Raw genomic sequence first — 20,962 nt, 5'->3', positions numbered from 1 at the left:
CACTCCAGCTCCGTACATCGTAGGCGATGCCCCGGATCCGGACTTCTTCGACGACGCAATTCACCGCCTCTCACCGTCGGACGCCCTCGTCACGCCGCGTACCCCGACTCCCAACAACGTAAGTGATATTTCGGATCCTGATTTCATCACGGACTTCATCGACCGCGACGATGCCACCTTTCTCCCCGACGAAGTCGGTCGCCGAGTCGGCTCTTTTTCTAACAGGGAGCTGTCAGCCCCAACCCCGCGGACGGGTATCAAAGAGAAAGACAGACAGCCAGAGCGCGACTCGTATAAAGCGGGACGGGTATCGAAGAGAAGACAGACAGAGAGAGAAAAACCAACAGCCAGAGTGCGACTCGCCCAGAGCGGGGCCAGGGTATAAAAGGACCTGCTCGCCTCTAGAAAGGGGACTTTTCGAAGGGACTCTTAGTGGGAAACATTTAGGCTGAAAAAGCCAAGCCTACTAAGAGACCTAGCCGACTGGGAAGCATTAAGCTGAAAAGCTTGCCCTAGAACGCTAGAACCTCCCCGGAGAAGAGTAGCCTTACTCGGCCCGTATTTCCGAACTACCCGCGCTCTCGGTCTCCGTAATTTCCACGCGTTATTTAGTTCACTGTACATTATTATTATTACTGTATTTATTAAACTCAATCGAATAAACCATTATCGTTCTATTACAATATCGCCTTGTCAATTCCTACTCCTGACAACTGGTGGAGGCGCCGGGCAACGATCGTACCGTGCTCTGTACACTCTTATGAGTAGCCACCCCCGTTCTAAATCACCGCGCTCGGAATACTCCTCAGACGATACTGAAATCTATTCGGCGCCTGAATCTCCGGAAAAACTTCAGTTACCGACTCTACCCGAAAAACGTTCCGAGCTTCCACGGCGAACATCCCGTCGGATTCTCCATCTCGCTCCGGAGGTCGCCGCCCTAGAGCACCCGATCCGACGCCGGCCATCGCCTTCTACTAAAGCCGTACCCGCCACCATGGCCTCTGCCGCCGATATCGCAGCCGCTGTTGTCGCGGCACTCAGCGCCCTAACGCTACAAAGGGACGTACCAAAATACGACCCGGAAACACAGGATGTAAACGATTTCATCACCATATTCGAACAGAAGACGACGGGAAAAACTGACGCCGACCGCATTGCCTTGCTTCCGTCTGTCTTCCTGGGAAAGTCGCTCGCTTGGTATGCCACCCAAGTCCGGATAACGACTGCGACACCCCGTAACACATGGCAAGAATGGAAAGCTGCCCTATTAAGCGAATTCGGTCGCTCCCACCAAGCCATATTTAACGAATTACTGGCTCATCGACAACTTCCGGAGACCGATCCGGTCACCTACTACCGAGACACAATGACTCTTTGCTCACTGGCCAACCCAAACATGGCTCAGTCGGAGAAAGTGAACTTTCTTCTCCGCGGACTAATACCGGAACTCCGTGATAAACTGATCCTGATGTGTCATAGTAGCCCCCAGGACTTCCTAACTAAACTACATCTTCTCGGCTCCGTTCAAATGACGACACCATCTCCTCTCGGCACCTCGGAGGGAAAACTTCTAGAGCTCCTGACCCACATCGCCACCAAAACAACACCTGCCGTACCAGTACACGCGCCTGCCCTTTACCAAACCACCGCCAGCGGAGAACTCGACACCTTGCGACAGGAAATAAAGGACTTGCGTCGCGAAATGGACTCTCTGCGGTCCACATCACGACGCCGGGACCCTAGCCCATCGGGCTTATCATGCTACAAGTGTGGGCGCAAGGACAATTACGCCTCCTACTGTCGAGAGACCACTCAGGCGGACCGATACACCGCGGGAAACAACGGCGATAACTATTATTCCTCAAGAAATCTCTGCACCCCGCCAAATCGGTCTGGCTCGTACTCGGCCGAAATCCGAAATCGATCCCCGTTCCGGCCACCGCCTCATTACGCCTCCAGAAACCGAAGTCCCTCGCCATTCGCTCCGAACCGCACGTCCTCCGACTGGCGCCGAGGTCGCAGCCCATCACCTCACCCTAATGGAACTTCGGGAAACGAGGCCCGACGGTCGTAAAAGGAGGTACCTCGCCGTCCAAGTCTATCTACCCGCTCCTCCTAAACCCTTCCAACAAGCTAGTTTCGTTACCCGGCACCATAAACAATAAACAATTAAACCTCATCCTCGACTCCGGCAGCACTAAAAATATAATCAACCCTACCGTCGTCCAAGAATTAAACCTACCCGTCCGGCCTGCCGACTCAACTAAACTTCGTGTAGCAGACGGCACTCTACTCACACCCTTAGGGGTCACCACCTTCAACATCAACATCGGTCAGACCCTTTATCAGGTCGACGCCCTTATAATAGCCAACTTTGACTACGAGCTCCTCCTTGGGCTCGAGTTCTGCGATGACAACGAGGTTGAGATTAGTTTTAAAAATCGCTCTGTCACCATCGGCGGCGCGACCTTCCCCCTACCGGACACCCTCTTCGAACATTCCAATTTGGTACGAAACGTAGCGGACATTACCATCCCTCCATCCTCCGAACTCGCCCTCGAAGTTATAGCCTCGCAAACAACAGGTTCCGTCCTGATCGAACCTCTCCCGTCAACTTACCAACGATTCGGGCTACTTGTGTGTAAAACGCTGACAACCTTCGAAAACGAGAAAGCTCTAGTTCGGGTAGCTAACCCCCACAATCGACCAATAATTCTCCCGCGTAACGCTAAACTGGCTCGGGCCCACGAGGTTATAGAACTAAACGTCATAAATACGGATAGTGCACAACCGGAAACCAACCTCCCGAATGACTTAGATATGGGGGCCCAGCTCTCTGCCACCGACAAGGAACGACTACTCGCCCTCTTGCAACAACATGCAGACGTCTTTTCTCAATTCGAAGGCGACCTGGGGCGAACGTCCCTCATCCGACATCAAATACACACTGGCGACAACGCCCCCGTCCGTGCTCACCCGTACCGAAAATCGCTAAAGGAAAGAGAAGTCCTCCAAAAGGAAGTACAGAAGCTACTCGATAATGGAACCATTCGTGAATCGTGTAGCCCGTGGGCTGCCCCAGTCCTCTTGATCAAGAAACGAGATGGCACCTGGCGTTTCTGCGTTGACTGGCGAAAATTGAACGCCATCACAAAAAAGGACGTCCACCCTCTGCCGCGGATCGACGACACCCTTGACCGACTGGCTGGATCTACTTTATTCTCCACCTTAGACTTAGCCTCCGGGTACTTTCAAGTAGAACTGGAGGAATCCATTAAGGGCCAAGACGACCAAGGTAAAGTTCGAATCTTTTTCAAACGATGGCGCTGTAGTAAACGGGGGTTGAGACCTTTCGAGCCCCCTTTGCAGCAGGAGCTATAGGGGAAATATAGAAGCTTTCCTACTACAAACGATCCCAATGCCAGAAGTAAACTTTCTCTATACTAGGATCTAACGCTATTCAATGCGAATGGCTTTATAAGTGGTGAAGCCTTGTATATACTGAATATTAGTTGAGACAAGAATGAGTCAAATTAAAGTTGCCCATTTTAAAGTAGGCGACATGGTAACTTGTCGTCCGAAATGGGTGTTAAAGTGGGTCCATATGCTTTCCATTTTATAGCCTTTTTTAACTGACATAAGAAAGGGGAGTCTTAGAGTCGGGCCCGTTGACAAAAGAACTAGATTTCTTATCTTTGCCGATGAAAGTAAAGAGGTATGAAAGCTCCAGCTACACGCGGCGCCCAAGGCGGTCTAAAAATTTCAAAATAGTAATTGAACTTAGGGAAGATTCGAGCCCTTTTCAAAAACCAATACAATAGGAAATGAGGGGCGTTTCGCGCGTGTAAACAACGGAGCGACCGAGTGGTTGAAAAGTTTCCTGAAATCAGAAATTATACCAAAAGAGCTGAGAAACCACTAAAAACGGTAGTATGGGTTTTGAATAAAGTTTGAAATAATGTCCGACCCCGACTTTCTCACTGTCCTAGCTTTTTTATGTGTTTTTCTCACCCCCCTACCCAGAATTCTATTTTTGGAAGCTTTGAAAGCTTTTTTTTGGAAGCCAGTATTTAGAGTTTCTGTCTCTGACCTACATATCGGACGTGCAATTATCCTTAGTTTTCTTGATAATTTTGAATATTTAAATCGCTTCGATTTGATTTGAAAATGGCTAGGAATTCCAAACCACATCCGTCTAAAGTGCGCTCTCGTAAAAAAAGGTATCGAAAAGTTCAGGTGAAAGCGGTAGATACATCTCTAAATTTAGCATCGAGTGAAGACCGCAATATCTCGTCAATAAGTGAGTCGCGTCTAGAAGATTCGGATGTGGCTATATCAGTTGAAGATTTTGGGCAATCAGACTCCGGTTTCTTGTCTTTTCGAGAAAGCCTACCCACTTCTAGCCCTCCAAGTAAACATTCGTCCCCAAAAATTAGCGCTAATATCTCTGCGGAGGATAAAAGAGATAATGCATCAAGAATACCACCACCACTCGACAATGTGGATTTTTCAATAATAGAGGCTGGATTCTCGGTTGATGAAAATCTACCCAATTTGGTAGTAGAATATGGACCTCCACATCCGAGCCAAGACTCGAATGCCCAAAAGCTCGAAGGAAGAAGGGTGGTTGACATTAGGCATTTTATCAATCAAGTACGAAGTTTGGAGCGTCATAAGTGCCCAAGAAATACAAGCGGTTCATTTAAATTTAGCCACGAAAAAATTCAAGGTTTTTATTCGACGTATACTTTCGAATGCCCTTATTGTCACCAAACTCAGGTCATCACTACCGACCCCGTTCCTCTAAATTTGCAAGATTCCAGGAAAAATTTAACTATTAACGATGCAGCAGTATGGGGTACAGTGAGCATCGGAGGTGGTCACGCCAATTTAGATGAACTTTTTTCTGTCATCGGAGTTCCTGTTATGTCCAAGAGAACATTTAGCAAATCGGAAGAAAAACTTGGAGAGGTAAGAAATTCCAAAATTAGAGTGGGGGGGGCGAGGTGGTTAGGGAAACGACTCTAGTTGCCCTTTAAAGTGAAATAAATTTCGTGTAAATTTAATTACCAATTTTAAACTAAGTTTAATTTCTACTTATTTTAGAAGTGGGAAAGCATCTATACGAAGAGATTATATCTGCAGGAAAAGAAGAAAAACGATTGGCGGAAGAGGCTGGGGATGTTCACCAGGGCGTTCCGTTTATAACGGTTATAATTGATGGTGGCTGGTCCCACAGGAGTCATGGTCACCGGTATTCGGCAAACTCGGGGGTGGCTATTATCATAGGGAAAAGATCGAAGAAAATTCTCTTCATCGGAGTGAGAAATAAATATTGCGCCATGTGCGATTTTTATGAGAGGAGGGATCAGGTTCCAAAAGTCCACAAGTGCTTGAAGAACTGGAATGGGCCGTCCGCGAGTATGGAAGCTGCCATTCTTGTAGACGGTTTCAAACATAGTGAAACTATGCACGGGATCCAATACCGGGAGTTTATTGGTGACGGTGATTCCTCCGTATACAAGAAGATTTTGGAAAGCGTTTCCTACGGACCGCAAGTTTCCAAAATCGAATGTACCAATCACGCGGTGAAAAATCTAACTAAACAGTTATACAAGCATTCTGCGACATCTGCTGAATATAAAAGAGTTTTAAATCCGGGCAGAATAAGGCAAATGACCAAAGGGGCCAAAGGTGCGATATATCACGCCGCTAAAAACAAAGGCACTGTGCAGGATTTAGTCACAGATTTAAAGAACATTCCAAAACACGTTTTTGGAAATCATGCGCATTGCAGAACGTATTTTTGCAAAAGAATCCAGGGAATTGACAAATCTCATACCATTCCCAGAGATTTGTTCTTCAAAATTATGTCCGCCATAAATAATTTAGCCGCGAAAGCTCATCGCTTGATTAAAAATGACACAAGTAACGCGGCGGAAAATTACATGTCTCTAGTAGCTAAATTCACTGGCGGAAAGCAAATAAATCGTGGCAAAAAAGCTTCTTTTCAGCGAAGGTGTTACGCGGCGGGTCTTTGCCAGCATTTGGGTAGATCGTGGTACCACCGAACCTGGAAAAAGATTACAACAATAAGTCCAAATAAGTTTCTGAAGAAGCACATCGCTAAGAAACAAAAGGAATCGGCAAGCTATAGGAAATTTGTTGAGAAGGCCAAAAACGGGGAAAAAAGGTATAAACCCAAAAATGACATTTCCCGAGATTTAGAGGCTGGTCAAGCGGACTACGGATCCAGTTGCCCACAACCGGACATGAATTTGGAAGAGTACGAATCGCGAAAATCGGAGACTATCCAAAATCTTACAGTCAACCACGAAATTCAAATGGAGGTTGAAAGCGAGACTCGCGGCCAAGCATCGAATGACCGATGGATGCGAGAGAGAAGAAATCGCCTGACCGCTTCCAACTTTGGCGAAATTTGCAAACGCAAGAAAACCACGGGATGCATGACATTGGTCAAGCGACTGCTCTATATCCCTCCCGTGAATACTCCGGCGATGCAATACGGCAAAACAAATGAAGAGGTCGCAATCGCGGATTACCAAAGGATGGCAGGAACCACAGTTACAAAATGCGGTATCTTTGTTAGCCTGGAACACTTTTATCTCGCCGCTTCTCCTGACGGTCTAATTGACGAAGATGGCTTGATAGAAGTGAAATGCCCGAAGAGTATAGAAAGTATGACTCCTTTAGAAGCAACGGAACGCGTAAAAACTTTTTACTGCACACAAAAAAATAACAGCATCTTCCTCAAAACTACGTATAAGTACTATTACCAAGTACAAGGGCAGCTCAATATCGCCGAAAAAAATTTTCCGACTTCATAGTATGGAGCCCCAAGGGCATTGAGTGGCAACGAATACATAGGGACACAAGGTTTTGGAGAGAAAACATGCTTCCGTTCCTGGAACGGTTTTACTTCCATTGTTTGCTTCCAGAAATCATCGACCCACGTGTGCCTCGTAATATGGAAATTCGCGAACCATCTTATATTACACACGCGATTGAGGAAAAGAAGCAGCAAGATGAAGTAAAAGCTGAGAAAAAGAGGAAACGCGAAGAAGTTTTCGAACAACGGAAGCGGTCTCGTACCAACTCGGATAAGGGTTCGAGCCCTACTACAAAATATAACCAACCAGATATCGCACAACCAGAATTTCGTTTAGGTAGAAGAGCTCGTCAAAAGTAGACGAAATACTAATTGAGTAATTGTCTCAATAATTTTTGATCCTGATCACGATGTATAAAACTGATCAAACAACAGCCCTTTTAAGGGCTACCCACTTTTTGAATTGAAGGTAATCTCAAAATGTATTGAAAAACAAACAAAACGAATAACACACGTTCTAACTCAGGCTATTCTTACATAACAATCCCTAGGTGAAATAAAAGTACTATAAGAGAAAATTGTAGGCATACCATAGCCTGAATCGATTTGATTTACAGAACGTTCAGGAATAAACTCCTCTATTTATCTATTTATTTTGTAGATCTTAGAGATCTATAGAATAGCTCATTCAGAAAATTCAAACAGATTCCGAGTACAGTTCAAAAATAGGCATCTTCCGAGTTTCATTTTGGTTTGTCTCTTCAAATGGACGGGTTCCAATGTGAGTTAGGAGGGAAAGGGGGGTTGAACAGCTACTTGTAACACATTCCGTGAAATAGCTAGACTCAATACGAGAACTTAGTTTACCTTTTTCAGGGTATTTTTCTCTCAAATGTCTTTTTTTTATTGAAGCAGTCTTCTTCGCGTCAGTGTCCAACGGAATTGACTCAATAGGTACTAAGTCGCCCTTTCAATAGTTTATCATCTATACTCCAACTTTCACTCTTCTGTTTCATTATCCATAGTTACACTGCAGTATACTCACACCCTTGAACTAATTTTCGTCCTTCCTTTGGCCCCCCAGGCCAAAAATAACTTTCCTTTGTAAATATGCTTGCTCGCCCTCGTATGACCAGGGCACAAGGGTATTTAAGACAGCCCCCCCTTAACCAGACCCCTCCATAGTAGTTTTTGTAGGGATCTTCACCCTATTTTTCCAAATTTTATAAAAAAAAGCGTTTAAGCTGCCATCTATTGGTTTCACACTTTTAGCGGCCCAAAGCTGTTTTATTTATATAACTAATTATGTTTGAGACTTACGACTTCCAATTTTATTTTAGGTTCTCGGTCTAATTATGCTCTACCAACCTAAAAAATAACTTTATGTCTAATTATATTTTTCGATGAGATACATAGGAAAACTTGATATTTAGTTTTTAATTAATATCAAATTATCTTCCGATTTGAGTTTTTTGAAATTATATTTAGGTACCAAAGAAAGGTATTTACTATTAGGAAAAACCAAGATTGAAGGCTTAAACGGGAAACTTCCTGTGCTGGACAGGAAATACAAAAACCATATTTTCAATTAGAAGTTTTATGGTTTTTATTAGATAATTAATTAAGTTTTGGAGTAATTAATTTGAAAATTATTTTAGGTACTATATATAGTTTTAGTATTTGTAATGCAAAAAAAATTTTAGACCTGACGACGTTTCTCTAGGAGCTACACAGGAAAAACATAACAAAAAACATGCTTTGCCAATTAATCAATAATTAACTACACAATTAACCGAATTAAACGAAAACAATATCAGGTTATGAAGAAAGGTCCAAAATTTAGGATAAAAAGAAGTCAGGCTGCAAATTTCAAATTCAGTAGGCGCCAGATCGGAATTAAACAGCCCCTTTCTCCATGCACTTTGCCCTTAAAGAAAAAACTGCCTTCGTTACTCCGGACGGGCAGTATGAATTTAATGTCCTGGGCATGGGACTGTGTAATGCCCCTGCAACATTTCAACGGTTAATGTACAAGACGCTAGGCAGCCTCATGTGGCAGGTCACCATGGCGTACCTGGACGACATCATCATATTCTCCCAGTCCTTTGACTCGCATCTACACCACCTAGACCAAGTATTAACCTGCTTACGAAAAGCGAACTTGAAAATCAAGCCGAGCAAATGTTCTTTCGCTCAACCGCGCATCCGCTACTTGGGACACGTCATCGACGGAAATGGGATCATGCCTGACCCCCCCAAACCTAGACGCCGTAGCCAAATTCAATACACCTAAAACCGTCAAACAAGTGCACCAATTCTTGGGTCTCGCGGGGCACTACCGCCGATTCATTCAGGATTTTGCCGGTGTTGCCAGACCATTAACCGAGCTGACTAAAAAGGACAACCCCTTCGTCTGGAGTCTCGCAGCCGACCAAGCCTTTTGCTATCTCCGCGACTGCCTCGTCTCCACGCCCATCGTCCGACACCCTCAATGGAACGAGCCATTTGAGATACACACCGACGCGTCAGCCTTTGGAATTGGTGCAATTCTCAAACAACGAATTAACAACCAAGAACGGGTTATAGCATACGCCAGCCGATTATTGAATGCAGCCGAAAGAAATTACAGCCCCACCGAACGGGAATGCCTCGCCATTGTCTTTGGAACCAACAAATTTCGCCCTTACGTTTATGGGCGCCCACTCACCATCGTCACTGACCATCACGGGCTATGCTGGCTAACCTCAGTCAAGAACCCAAACGGTCGATTGGCCCGGTGGTCACTGACTCTTCAAGAATTCAGTCCCACCATCCGATTCAAAAGCGGCCGCAAACATCTGGACGCTGATGCCCTTTCACGAAGCCCATATGAACCGGCTCCGGCCATCCATGACTCTCTCCTAGCACCGGTAGAAAAGGACCCCTTGGATCTAACGCAATATGACAATCCACAATTGCAACGCGACGATAAGTTCATGGGTCCCATTATCCACCTTCTGGAAACTAAACCGTTGACGGCACCCAGACAACTCGTCCGAACGGCACGCTGCTTCGAGCTCAACAACGGCTGCCTGTTTCGCCGCATGCGCACCGAAGACGGCCTAAAGTCCGTTTTGGTAGCCCCAAAAGAAATCCGCAACGCTGTTCTCTTTGCCTTACACGATGACGTCACTGCTGGACATTTAGGTCTTAACCGTACCTGGCAGCGCATCCGCAACCGATTCTTTTGGCCTAGAATGTTGGCCCACGTCACTAACTACGTGCAGTCCTGCCACCAGTGCCAGCAACAAAAAATCTATCCTGGGAAACCCGCCGGTCTTCTGCAACCCATACCACCCACTCTAAAGCCGTTCGAACGAGTAGCGATGGATAAACTCGGACCATTCCCCCAGTCTCATGACGGTAACGTCCACATAATCATCTGCACCGACTACTGTACACGCATGGTAGTCGCTAAGGCCATTCCTCGGGGAACCGCTGACGAAATTGCTCGGTTCTTTACACAAGACGTCATGCTAAAGTACGGTGCTCCCAAAGAGTTACTCACAGATAGGGGTACAGAGAATGTAAACCATCTCATGGATGAAATAAACAAACTCTATACCGTCCATCACAAACGCACCACCGCGTATCATCCTCGAACGAATGGGCTCGTGGAAAGATTTAATAAAACTCTGGCGGATATGATGTCCCAGTACGTGAATAACAATCATAAAGATTGGGATCGGTTTTTGCCCTTCCTCGTATTCGCGTACAACACCTCTCTTCACGCTACCACCGGATACTCCCCCTTCTTTTTGCTCCATGGATACGAAGCTGACTTGCGCGTGGATGCTGCGCTACAGCTTCCGTCGTCAACGTTAAAAACCCAATTCGGCTTCGAGAACATTTTGTATGCAGAACGCGCTCGTTCATTAGCAGCCGAACGCCACGCCATAGCTCAGAGTAAAGATAAAGCCCGCTTTGACCTCCGACGCCGGGAAGCAACCTACCAGGAGGGCGACCTCGTCTACCTGAAAACACCTCGCCGGGTACCGGGTTTATCAGAGAAGCTTCTCCACCAATACGCGGGCCCCTTCCAAATTATTCGCCAAACAGCTGAGAATAACTTTGAAATTCGCTCCTCTGCAGGGGGTAGAAGCGATATAGTCTCCGTCGAAAGGTTAAAACCCTTCACCCATCGGAAAGATTTTCTCAAGGCCGAACGACGTGTCCAGTTCCAGGAAAAACCGACCATCTGGCCATATTTTCCCGATGATGCTCCAGAAACTCGTTCTACTGTGAGCGAAAGTCACGCTAATACCTCTATTCAACCCTCCCCTGCAGCTGCAGTCCCCGCGGGGGGCCTTCGACGGTCAACCCGCGCTCGTACTAGCCCCGATAGATATTCCCCTGGAGTTTAGAAACCGATAAACAACATCATTTCGTTTCTTATCTCTTTAAAGACGAGATCTAACTTCAGTGCTCTACTTCCCGACCCTCGGGACCAAATTTTTTTTAGAATGAAACCCTCGGCTAAATTACGTCGTGCCCGTTTTCAACAACATGTTCAACACCTGGAGACTATCGCCCCTCTTAACCCTCGTGTTATTCGACGCATGGAGAAAAGACAACGCCGGGCCGACCGTCGACTCCAGCGCCAAACACCAGCGGATGACCTTACCAAGCCTTACACTCCAGCTCCGTACATCGTAGGCGATGCCCCGGATCCGGACTTCTTCGACGACGCAATTCACCGCCTCTCACCGTCGGACGCCCTCGTCACGCCGCGTACCCCGACTCCCAACAACGTAAGTGATATTTTGGATCCTGATTTCATCACGGACTTCATCTACCGCGACGATGCCACCTTTCTCCCCGACGAAGTCGGTCGCCGAGTCGGCTCTTTTTCTAACAGGGAGCTGTCAGCCCCAACCCCGCGGACGGGTATCAAAGAGAAAGACAGACAGCCAGAGAAAAACCAACAGCCAGAGCGCGACTCGTATAAAGCGGGACGGGTATCGAAGAGAAGACAGACAGAGAGAGAAAAACCAACAGCCAGAGTGCGACTCGCCCAGAGCGGGGCCAGGGTATAAAAGGACCGGCTCGCCTCTAGAAAGGGGACTTTTCGAAGGGACTCTTAGTGGGAAACATTTAGGCTGAAAAAGCCAAGCCTACTAAGAGACCTAGCCGACTGGGAAGCATTAAGCTGAAAAGCTTGCCCTAGAACGCTAGAACCTCCCCGGAGAAGAGTAGCCTTACTCGGCCCGTATTTCCGAACTACCCGCGCTCAGGGTCTCCGTAATTTCCACGCGTTATTTAGTTCACTGTACATTATTATTATTACTGTATTTATTAAACTCAATCGAATAAACCATTATCGTTCTATTACAATATCGCCTTGTCAATTCCTACTCCTGACAATACTGTATCTAATATAGTCAAATCAAGGGAGAATAGCAATAGAGAATAACACAGTCACTTAAATATATATAGTGTTAACAATGTAGTTCTGTTCTTTAGTACACATGTGCTTTTATCTGTTACTTTTATTTTGATATCTCCATTGTATTAATTAGAAATTGGCATTTCTATCCAAATGAATAAAATCTTAAATCAGGTAATGCTTTAAAAAAGACCATGTTTACTACAGCAGATATCCACATTCCTCCCCAACATAACATTTCTGTGTAAACTGATAGCTATTAAACGCAAGAAATAACACTGTCGTCAACGGTGATTTGCCAAGTAAAGTATTAACAGTAGGCCTATACCTTTTTTTCTTAAATTAATAGTCCACAATTATTTTAATTTAATTCATAGGACTACAATTGATGACCCACTTTTAACATGTTTTACAAATGATGGCTATTGATAGTTGAAGCTGCAGTCAGTACAATTTTTAGTTTTAGTACCAACGTTACCCACAAAAGCAATGTATAATCGTCATCCTTTTTCCGCAGTACCAGTACCTCAGAAATCCCTTTTATTACATATAGAGTTAGTAGATTATTATAATGGAAAGGTGTTGGAGGAAACAAAATAAATACAAATTCATAAGAGATAATCTTAAAGGAGGAACAATGAAAGTTGAAGAAACAAAATTCCACGAAAACATTTCTGGTGATAAAATTTTTACAAAAATTAACTATAAAAAATAAAAGTTAAATGTCAAGTGCTTTGGGTTTCATAAAAGGGTCATATAGATTCTCAGACAGGTATAGTATTTTCTCAAAGATGTCAGATTTCTACAAGTTACTATTGTTTTCTTGTATTTATGCAGATTTTTTAATTTTTGTGACAAATTTCCTGATTTTTCTGTCAGACCGAATTTTTCTTTCCCCCAATAACAGGGCTCTCACCAAAATCTCAAAAATAAATAGGGCAAAAAGGGACTTTTCACAATAAAAATAGGGTAAAATAGGGACCTTAATTTTAAAGGTAGAAACCAAAAAGGGACCACTGGTAAGACAAAATGATTACCTTAATATATTTATATGAAAATACCACAATCCCTCTAGTTCAAAACCTATTTATTAATTGCATCGACTAGTTTTTAAATTTAAGAAGTGCATGGGGTTACTGATCCTCGGGACCAGTTCATTAATTGATTCTTAAATATAGATTCTTCAAGAAATTCTATAAAAAATTGAAGAAATTATCCTGAAATTTTCATAGAATTTAAATGTTTAATAATTTTTTGTAATTTTTCAAGGATTAATTGTTATAAATAAAGTTCACAGAAAAACTATTCACAACATATTATTTTATTATTGCTATAACATTTGAAAAGTTTTTTTTTATTTTTAACTTTACATTTTTAGATATTTTATTACATTTTTTATGTATTTTACACATTTTTTATATATTTTAAAACATTTTTTATATATTTTAATACATTTTCTATATATTTTAATACATTTTCTATATATTTTAATACATTTTTTATATATTTTAATACATTTTTTATATTTTAATACATTTTTTATATTTTAATACATTTTTTATATTTTAATACATTTTTTATATTTTAATACATTTTTTATATTTTAATACATTTTTTATATTTTAATACATTTTTTTATATTTTAATACATTTTTTTATATTTTAATACATTTTTTATATTTTAATACATTTTTATATTTTAATACATTTTTTATATTTTAATACATTTTTTATATTTTAATACATTTTTTATATATTTTAATACCTAATTGCTTTTTATTTTTAATTTTTCCCCCCACCCCCCAACGGAATAAAACATTTTAAATGAAGTTTTTTTTTTTAAATTTTTTTTAACAATTAACGCTTGTCTCCCCTTCTACCGCTATTTCATTTTCCACCAAAACTGTTCCACCTGCAGACGGAACAGTTTCATTTGCTGCCACTTCTTCCATGGCTGGAGTCGCTTCATCCATGGCCGGAGCCGCTTCATCCATGGCCAAAGCCCTAACAGTTAAATTGGCCACATCTGTGGCCAAAGTTGCTTCATCGATTTCTTTTTGTTTAATTCCATCTTAAAAATACACGATGTTCCAAAAGGGATGCTAGGACAGATAATTAAAAAAAATGTTTCACCTTTCATTTCTGGGCAATCCTTTATAAAATGCCCAGTTTTCGGCATTTGTAGCAGGTGCGCTTGCCACCGCGCCCATAAGGTTTTTTGTCACCTTGACGACCCCCTCTACCTCTGCGACCACCTCTTCCCCGGCGACTTCCGTTATCATAATTTATGTTTAATGTTAAGCCAGTCACGGCACCATTAAAAGTCATACCAGACATTTTCTACCAAAAAAATTCACAAATTTAATATTTTAACATTAATTATTTTGCTCACAGTACATTTTTGAACTAGCTTATATTATTAAACATTCAAATTTTTAAAAATGAGTCTATTTTATAATAAAATCTATAAAAAATTTAACAATTTTTGCATACAACTTACTTTAGATGAGGTTAGTTCAAGTTTTCTGACCGTTATGAAATTTTTAAAAAAAAGGACGCCAAGAATTCGTCAGTAGCGCCGGCTAGGTTACGTCATTAGCGCCAGCTAGGTTAGCGGTGGACTCTAGAACTTTCGTAACCGACCAATCAAAATTGTTTTTTCTGCTTTGCATAAATTTTTTTTTTGCTCCTTTATTTATGACGAGCTAAGGCCTAAGTGACCTTTCAGCTCCAACTTTAAACAGAAACTTTGGACAGAAACGCACGTATAACTAAATTGTTTATTTAATTTGTTCATGATATCGGATTAGATAGTGTTAACAACGTTTTCTGTACGATTTTCAAAATTTTAAAAAGGAAACAGTAATTTTTTGTGGCTTTTTAAAAACTTAAAAATATTTATTCCTTAAGCCTTGGTGTACGTTTGTTTATGGGTGGTGTGTACGTCTGTTACTGTTAGGTTAGTGTTATAGTCACTCACGGTGTTTAGAACATGGGAAAAGGTACTTGCATTATAGAAAATTGCCGAAATAATGATTCATCGCTCACTTATCACGCATTACCTAAAGATAAGGATCTGAAACGGAAATGGTTTCATGCCATAACTGTGGCATTAGGAACCAAACCAGCTGATTCTAAAGTCTCACTTCTATGCTCAAAACATTTTTTGAAAACTGATTATTTACCCACTGGGCCTTTACGTCGCAAACACCTTAAACAATTTGCGGTTCCTTCTATTTTTGAAAACACGAAAATGTCCGATGCATTAAAGTTAGCTGACGCCAGTCAAACTCAAAGAAAATGTGCCTTTTCACATAGAATTATCAAAGAACAATTAAATTTTTCGGAAGAAATGCAACCATTACGTGTTTATCAAGGAAAGTATGACATTGCATCAAACTGTAATTTGAAAGATCCACTATTATCTGTTGTTGATAAGCAACCCCAAGGTGAACCCAGTTTTGGTGAAATATCTCCAAAATTGTTCCATAATTCAAATACACTAAATGAAGTTGAACTTATGAGAAAAGAAATTGACCTGATAACAGTTAAAAGTAAAAAAAAATTACATTTGAGAGACTTATAAATGACAATAACAGTATCAAATATTTTTCTGGCTTTCCTTCTTTCAAAATGGTTTGGGCATATTATCAACTTTTGCTACCAGAGTGTACTAAACTAAATTATGTTCGACAAGATTCTTCTCAAGTGACTAATAGTACAGATGAAGTTTTTGATAAAGTTGTGAAATTTGCGGGACCAGGAAAACTGAATCCAATGGAAGAATTTTTCATGACGCTTGTACGACTCAGGCAAGGAACTGAGGAACAATATTTAGCCTACTTATACAATTTATCACAAGACTATGTGTCTATAATCCTAAATACATGGATTTTGTTTCTTTTTGAGTGCATCCCAAATTTGCCAAGATGCCAAACATCAAAATTAGCTAATGCCCTGGAAATTAAGAAAATGAAACAAAAGCACCCTGGCTTGAGACTAATTATTGGTAGTGCAGAATTTGAACTGGAAAAGCTGTCAGGACCAGAAGCCCAAGTAAATTATAAACAGGCTAATACAATGAAAGCTCTTATTGGAATGGCGCCCTACGGACACATAACTTTCTGTTCTAACCTCTATGCGGGAGATATTTCTGAAAAGAACCTGTTTTTACAGTGTGGTATTTTAGAAACACTAGATAAAGGCGACGTTATAATGTCTAACTGTAATTTTGATGTTGCAAAAGAACTAGCATGCAGAAAGGTTAAACTTGTTATTCCTGACTTTCTAAAACAACAGGGTATTGGGAAGGTCAAAGAATTCCAAATTTTAAAGGGACATATATCCAGGGCTTTGTCACCTATGCTAGAGAAAATTTACATTCTTGGTTGTTATTTGTCTAACCTAATTTAGTAACAAAGCTAAGAAATGCTTACAATAATGTATTTTTTTTTGGTAAAATAAGTGTACTTTTTCCCTTATATAAATATATATATATATGTATATATATAATTCTGTTCTTTGTGCTGCTCATTTCACGTCACATTTTTAAAGCATACGAAATTAAAAATAAGAACACTCAAAACAAAAATAGTTTTTTTGCTCCATAACGCAGATTTTTGGGTGTCTGGTAAACTTCAGGGAATGTTAAATTTTACTTCACCAATTTGTTTTTCTAAAATACGCTAGATGGCGAACGTGGCGCCTCGCTCGGCGCGTATAGGGATAGTTCTGGTGAGCATATGCAATAACGTCATGAACTTGACCTGTGAGGATTTTTTCAATGGAGATTTTGACAGACTCAGCGGGTATTGGCAAGGGCTTAAAATTGGGACTCGGTACCCTTTCAGGTCCTGGAAACTTTTTAGATGTATATCTATTTTTCTTACAGTCTCTAGTATAATTGAAAAGTGTGTAGCTTCTTTTTCATATTATTCTTTACTTTCTTAGGTCAACCCAAATCAGTTTATTTCTTACAAATTTTTGCTGGGCAGAGTGATGCACATTAAAATTGTTCTTTCCTTTGAAACTTCAATTTTGGCTTGATAAATTCTAAATATATATTTTTATGCCCATTTCATGTAGTTTCTTGAGAATGCTAAGTCTTTTTCCATTTCATGGTTGAGTACAAATTAATACTATCTATCACATCATTACATTGAAAAGCATTGTTTAGGACTAACCTAACACTTTCCGGTAGAATTTGTTCATCCCTAGCGAATGACTGATTATAGTCACTCTGTGATAAAACATCACTTGTGTAAATATTAAGAGCAACTTTGATTCTACCTTTCTTGTGTAAAGCAATTAAGAGCAGAATTTAGGGCGCTAGCTATCAATTTCAATGTAAAATTACATAGCTCTTCAATTGTCAATTCTCTGTGTATGATTGACACCTCTTTTACATGGCACATTTGTTCAAATGGAATTGGAACATACATTTCTTTGGCAAAATTTCCATCAACTTTATTTTTTTGCATTGTTGATTCACTTTAGTACAACTTAAATCACCTAGTCCTGAGATATTATTCCAATACAGTGTTTACATTTTTTCAAAAGTCTAGATTTCTGGGACCATGATATTTTGAAACTTACAGATACATTCAACAAATATGTCAGCTCGTGTGGATCTTCTTTTAGGTCACTTATTTTCAAATACAATGTTTGTTTTTTCAAACGTTTTCTGCCCTTTTATTGACTTTACAATATTCTGCTTACATTTTAAGACTTGGTCACCTTCCACTTAACATCTCTTTCTGTCACTTTCTTTCTACAAACGCTGCATACTCTAAAATTTCACAGAATTACAAATGTTGAATAAACGTTTCTTTACCAACTTCAAAATCCATGATTTAAATGTAATTTTGTAGGTTAAAAACTTATAAAAAACCTTATAGGACTGCTACCAACTTTAACTGTGATACAGCCGCCATCTTGATTTTTAATAGGGCCTGCCCCCTCGCACTTTGCCCTCTTTAAAGTTCACTTTTAGGCGGCAACTTTCCGATGCAGGCTTAAGGTTCGTATTATCTTCTTAAAAAACTTGTATATTCTTATTTATATTACTTCAAATTATATATTTAGAAGTATTTTAAGGGTTAATAGGTTTTATTTAAACTAACTTCTTACAAAGTTTCTGCTTAATTATATTTTTTTCTTTACAGTTTTCTTTTTGTTCATATTAATGATAAGCCTATTTTTATTACTTTCATTTTTTTATTTTTTACATAATCGAAATCTGAGTGTTTTGCAAAGGGTTCTTTGTGTACTTTTGAATTCAAACGATTCTTTGTGTACCTTTGCAAATTCAAAGGGTTCTTTGTGTACCTGTGCAAATTCAAAGGGTTCTTTGTGTACCTGTGCAAATTTAAAGGGTTCTTTGTGTACCTTTGCAAATTCAAAGGATTCTTTGTGTACTTTTGCAGTTTCAAAGGGTTCTTTGTGTACCTTTGCAAGTATTTTTTAAATTAAAAGGGTTGTTTTACCAAATCAAAGGGTTATTTGCATACCTTTACAAAATCAAAGGGTTCTTTGTGCATAATTTTATTAGATTTTTTTTGTGGATCCAAATTTCAAATCTTTGTGTCACATACATATTTGACTCGAGTCACTTATTGTAATATAGCGATTTTTGACTATTTCAAATGGTTTCCCGAGAAGTAGCTAATCGAAAATTAGCCACTCAAATAAAGAAAAAGAAGAGAGCGCTAGCTAAGTTGAAATTAAAATTTGAATCGAAAGTTTTGCGAAAAAAGGAAGCTAAGCGAGTTAAAAATAAGGAATATTATTTGAAAAACAAAGATAATTTGCAGAAAAGAAATGCAAATAACTATGTATTGCGTAAATCAGCGCCTCTTACAGGAAAAGGTTGTAATAGGGCTATGGCACCAGGTGGCAGCACTAATGTGGGTTTTTGCTCTAAAAAAATAGAACCCAAACATAGACCAACTAAACAAGATAAATTTGGTTTTGCGAAAAAGCTCCTCAATGAGGGGATTTTCAAAACCAAAAACAAAAAAATTATAGCCGAAAGCTATAAAAGGTTTCTAGTAAAACGTCTAACAGAAAGACTGTCAGCATCGAAATCTTTTGACGGTGAGACTAAAAATAGACGCACAAAGTCTATCTCTCACAAGCTAAAATGCCAAGTGCTAGCTGGTAGAATATTGCATTTGAAAAGGCAATTGTATTCCGCTTACCACGCCCATCTAACGGGTATTGTTAGTGAATTTAAGGATTTTGTCGAGAAAATCAAAGAAATTGGGTCCATTGATAGTGACAATTTGGCAGACGTTGTGGGTGGAAAAAGGCTTCACAGTAGCCTGAAAGAGGCTTATTTCCATGAAACTACCTATTATTTGATTGGAAATAATGGAAAAATGGCGATGAGTCACATTACAGCAAAATTTTTCAATTGGATTCTGATGGTCGTGTACGAAACGTTCTGAGAGACCGTGTTACCACACTCTAAGAAAAAAGCGTTCAATGGGTATTCAAACTTGAACGCAATTGTTCATTCTTGAACAGTTTGGAAATATTAGACGTTCAATCGTGAAAGGTGTGCTGGATTATCCACGATGACATTGAAGGTGTTCAATCTTGTCAGTTTGCCTAATACGTTATGAGGTTTATTTAAAAAAGCTTCGTTAAAAATACAATAATATCCGATAATATCTCAACAATTTACTGTAACATGCTTATTTATCCTTAATTATATATAAATTGGTCTTTACAAACATCATTTTACAATAATATCAAATTAAATATCCCAGATTATTGCCTATTTCACCTTTCCCTTATATATACATAAAACTTGAAATCGTTTGAGAGTTTAATTCTTTGCTTCGCCATTACTATCGGAGAAAAATGGCCATGTTCACGTTCGTTAAGTGCAGTCCTCGGAGGCTATTTATCACTTTTCGTAAACCGCCAAAGGTGCGGGAGTTCCATCTAATCGAATTTCAACATTTTGATGCCAGTCAAATTCGAATTCGGTCCATTAGAAAGGAAACAAATATCGGAGGTTCGCTAAACTATTCAAAACTGCCACCTTAATTATGCCTATTTGTCACTAAAGCCATTCAAAACTGCCATTGTAAGCTTTCCAAATTGTCATTTCTACCATTGAAAATTGACACATTATGTGTGCCAAATTGTCAACTATACTGTTCAATTTTGCATCTTTAAGAAGAAATCTACCACACACAGTGTTCAACAATGAGCATGAAAGTGCTCAACCTAGCACACTTTTTTGGTGTTCAATTTTGGTACCTGTAATTACTGTTCAAAATGGAACGCAAAAGTGTGCTCCCAGTGTGTTGAGGCTTTGCACAATTATTTGTTCAGATTGGAACAAATATTTCTTAGAGTGTAGGCTTTTCCGATACAAACCGGTTTGCACAAGTAAGTGCGCGTTAAAGCACGAGCGTGTGACAGGGCGAAGAGAGTCTCGACACCGAAGTCCTTCGAAATTCATGCTTCTTCCCTATCTCTGTCAAGCTACCACTTTTCTAAACAATTTCCATTATAGGTTGAACGCGTCGACCCGAATCATTGCTCACTCGATAACGCGCTGCACGACACAAGCCTTATTGAGGTGGCTATGCCCAATCACAAGGATACAATCACGACACAGGCGCATTGTTTCATCATTTCTTTCTTTGTGTCTCTGTTTGTCGGAATGT

At 40.5% G+C, this 20,962-nt stretch overlaps 1 protein-coding gene and 1 long non-coding RNA gene across 5 annotated transcripts; both read left to right on the top strand.

Annotated features, from left to right (window-relative positions):
• The first annotated feature begins 3,508 nt into the window (after window positions 1-3,508).
• On the top strand, window positions 3,509-4,149 carry LOC149667626 (uncharacterized). Of its 4 annotated transcripts, XR_016368104.1 has the most exons (4): window positions 3,515-3,556; window positions 3,626-3,718; window positions 3,788-3,930; window positions 4,027-4,149. It is a non-coding gene; the product is annotated as an uncharacterized LOC149667626 (long non-coding RNA). The 4 variants fall into 4 exon arrangements; XR_016368106.1 differs by having other exon boundaries at window positions 3,509-3,556; window positions 3,775-4,123; XR_016368103.1 differs by having other exon boundaries at window positions 3,788-4,123.
• An 11,121-nt stretch (window positions 4,150-15,270) lies between these two features.
• LOC149667625 (uncharacterized) lies at window positions 15,271-17,029 on the top strand. The gene is made up of 3 exons (XM_089840900.1): window positions 15,271-15,832; window positions 15,988-16,503; window positions 16,968-17,029. The coding sequence occupies exons 1-3, from the start codon at window positions 15,271-15,273 to the stop codon at window positions 17,027-17,029; spliced, it is 1,140 nt and encodes a 379-aa protein (XP_089697026.1).
• Window positions 17,030-20,962: the final 3,933 nt, after the last annotated feature.

The sequence above is a fragment of the Phalangium opilio genome, unplaced genomic scaffold, assembly GCF_054372755.1.
Source record: "Phalangium opilio isolate 3A_F unplaced genomic scaffold, DU_Popi_V2 ptg000056l_1, whole genome shotgun sequence".
NCBI classification, from domain to species: Eukaryota; Metazoa; Arthropoda; class Arachnida; order Opiliones; family Phalangiidae; genus Phalangium; species Phalangium opilio.
Note: the sequence above shows the minus strand (reverse complement) of the source record. Positions and strands in the feature narration are given on the sequence as shown.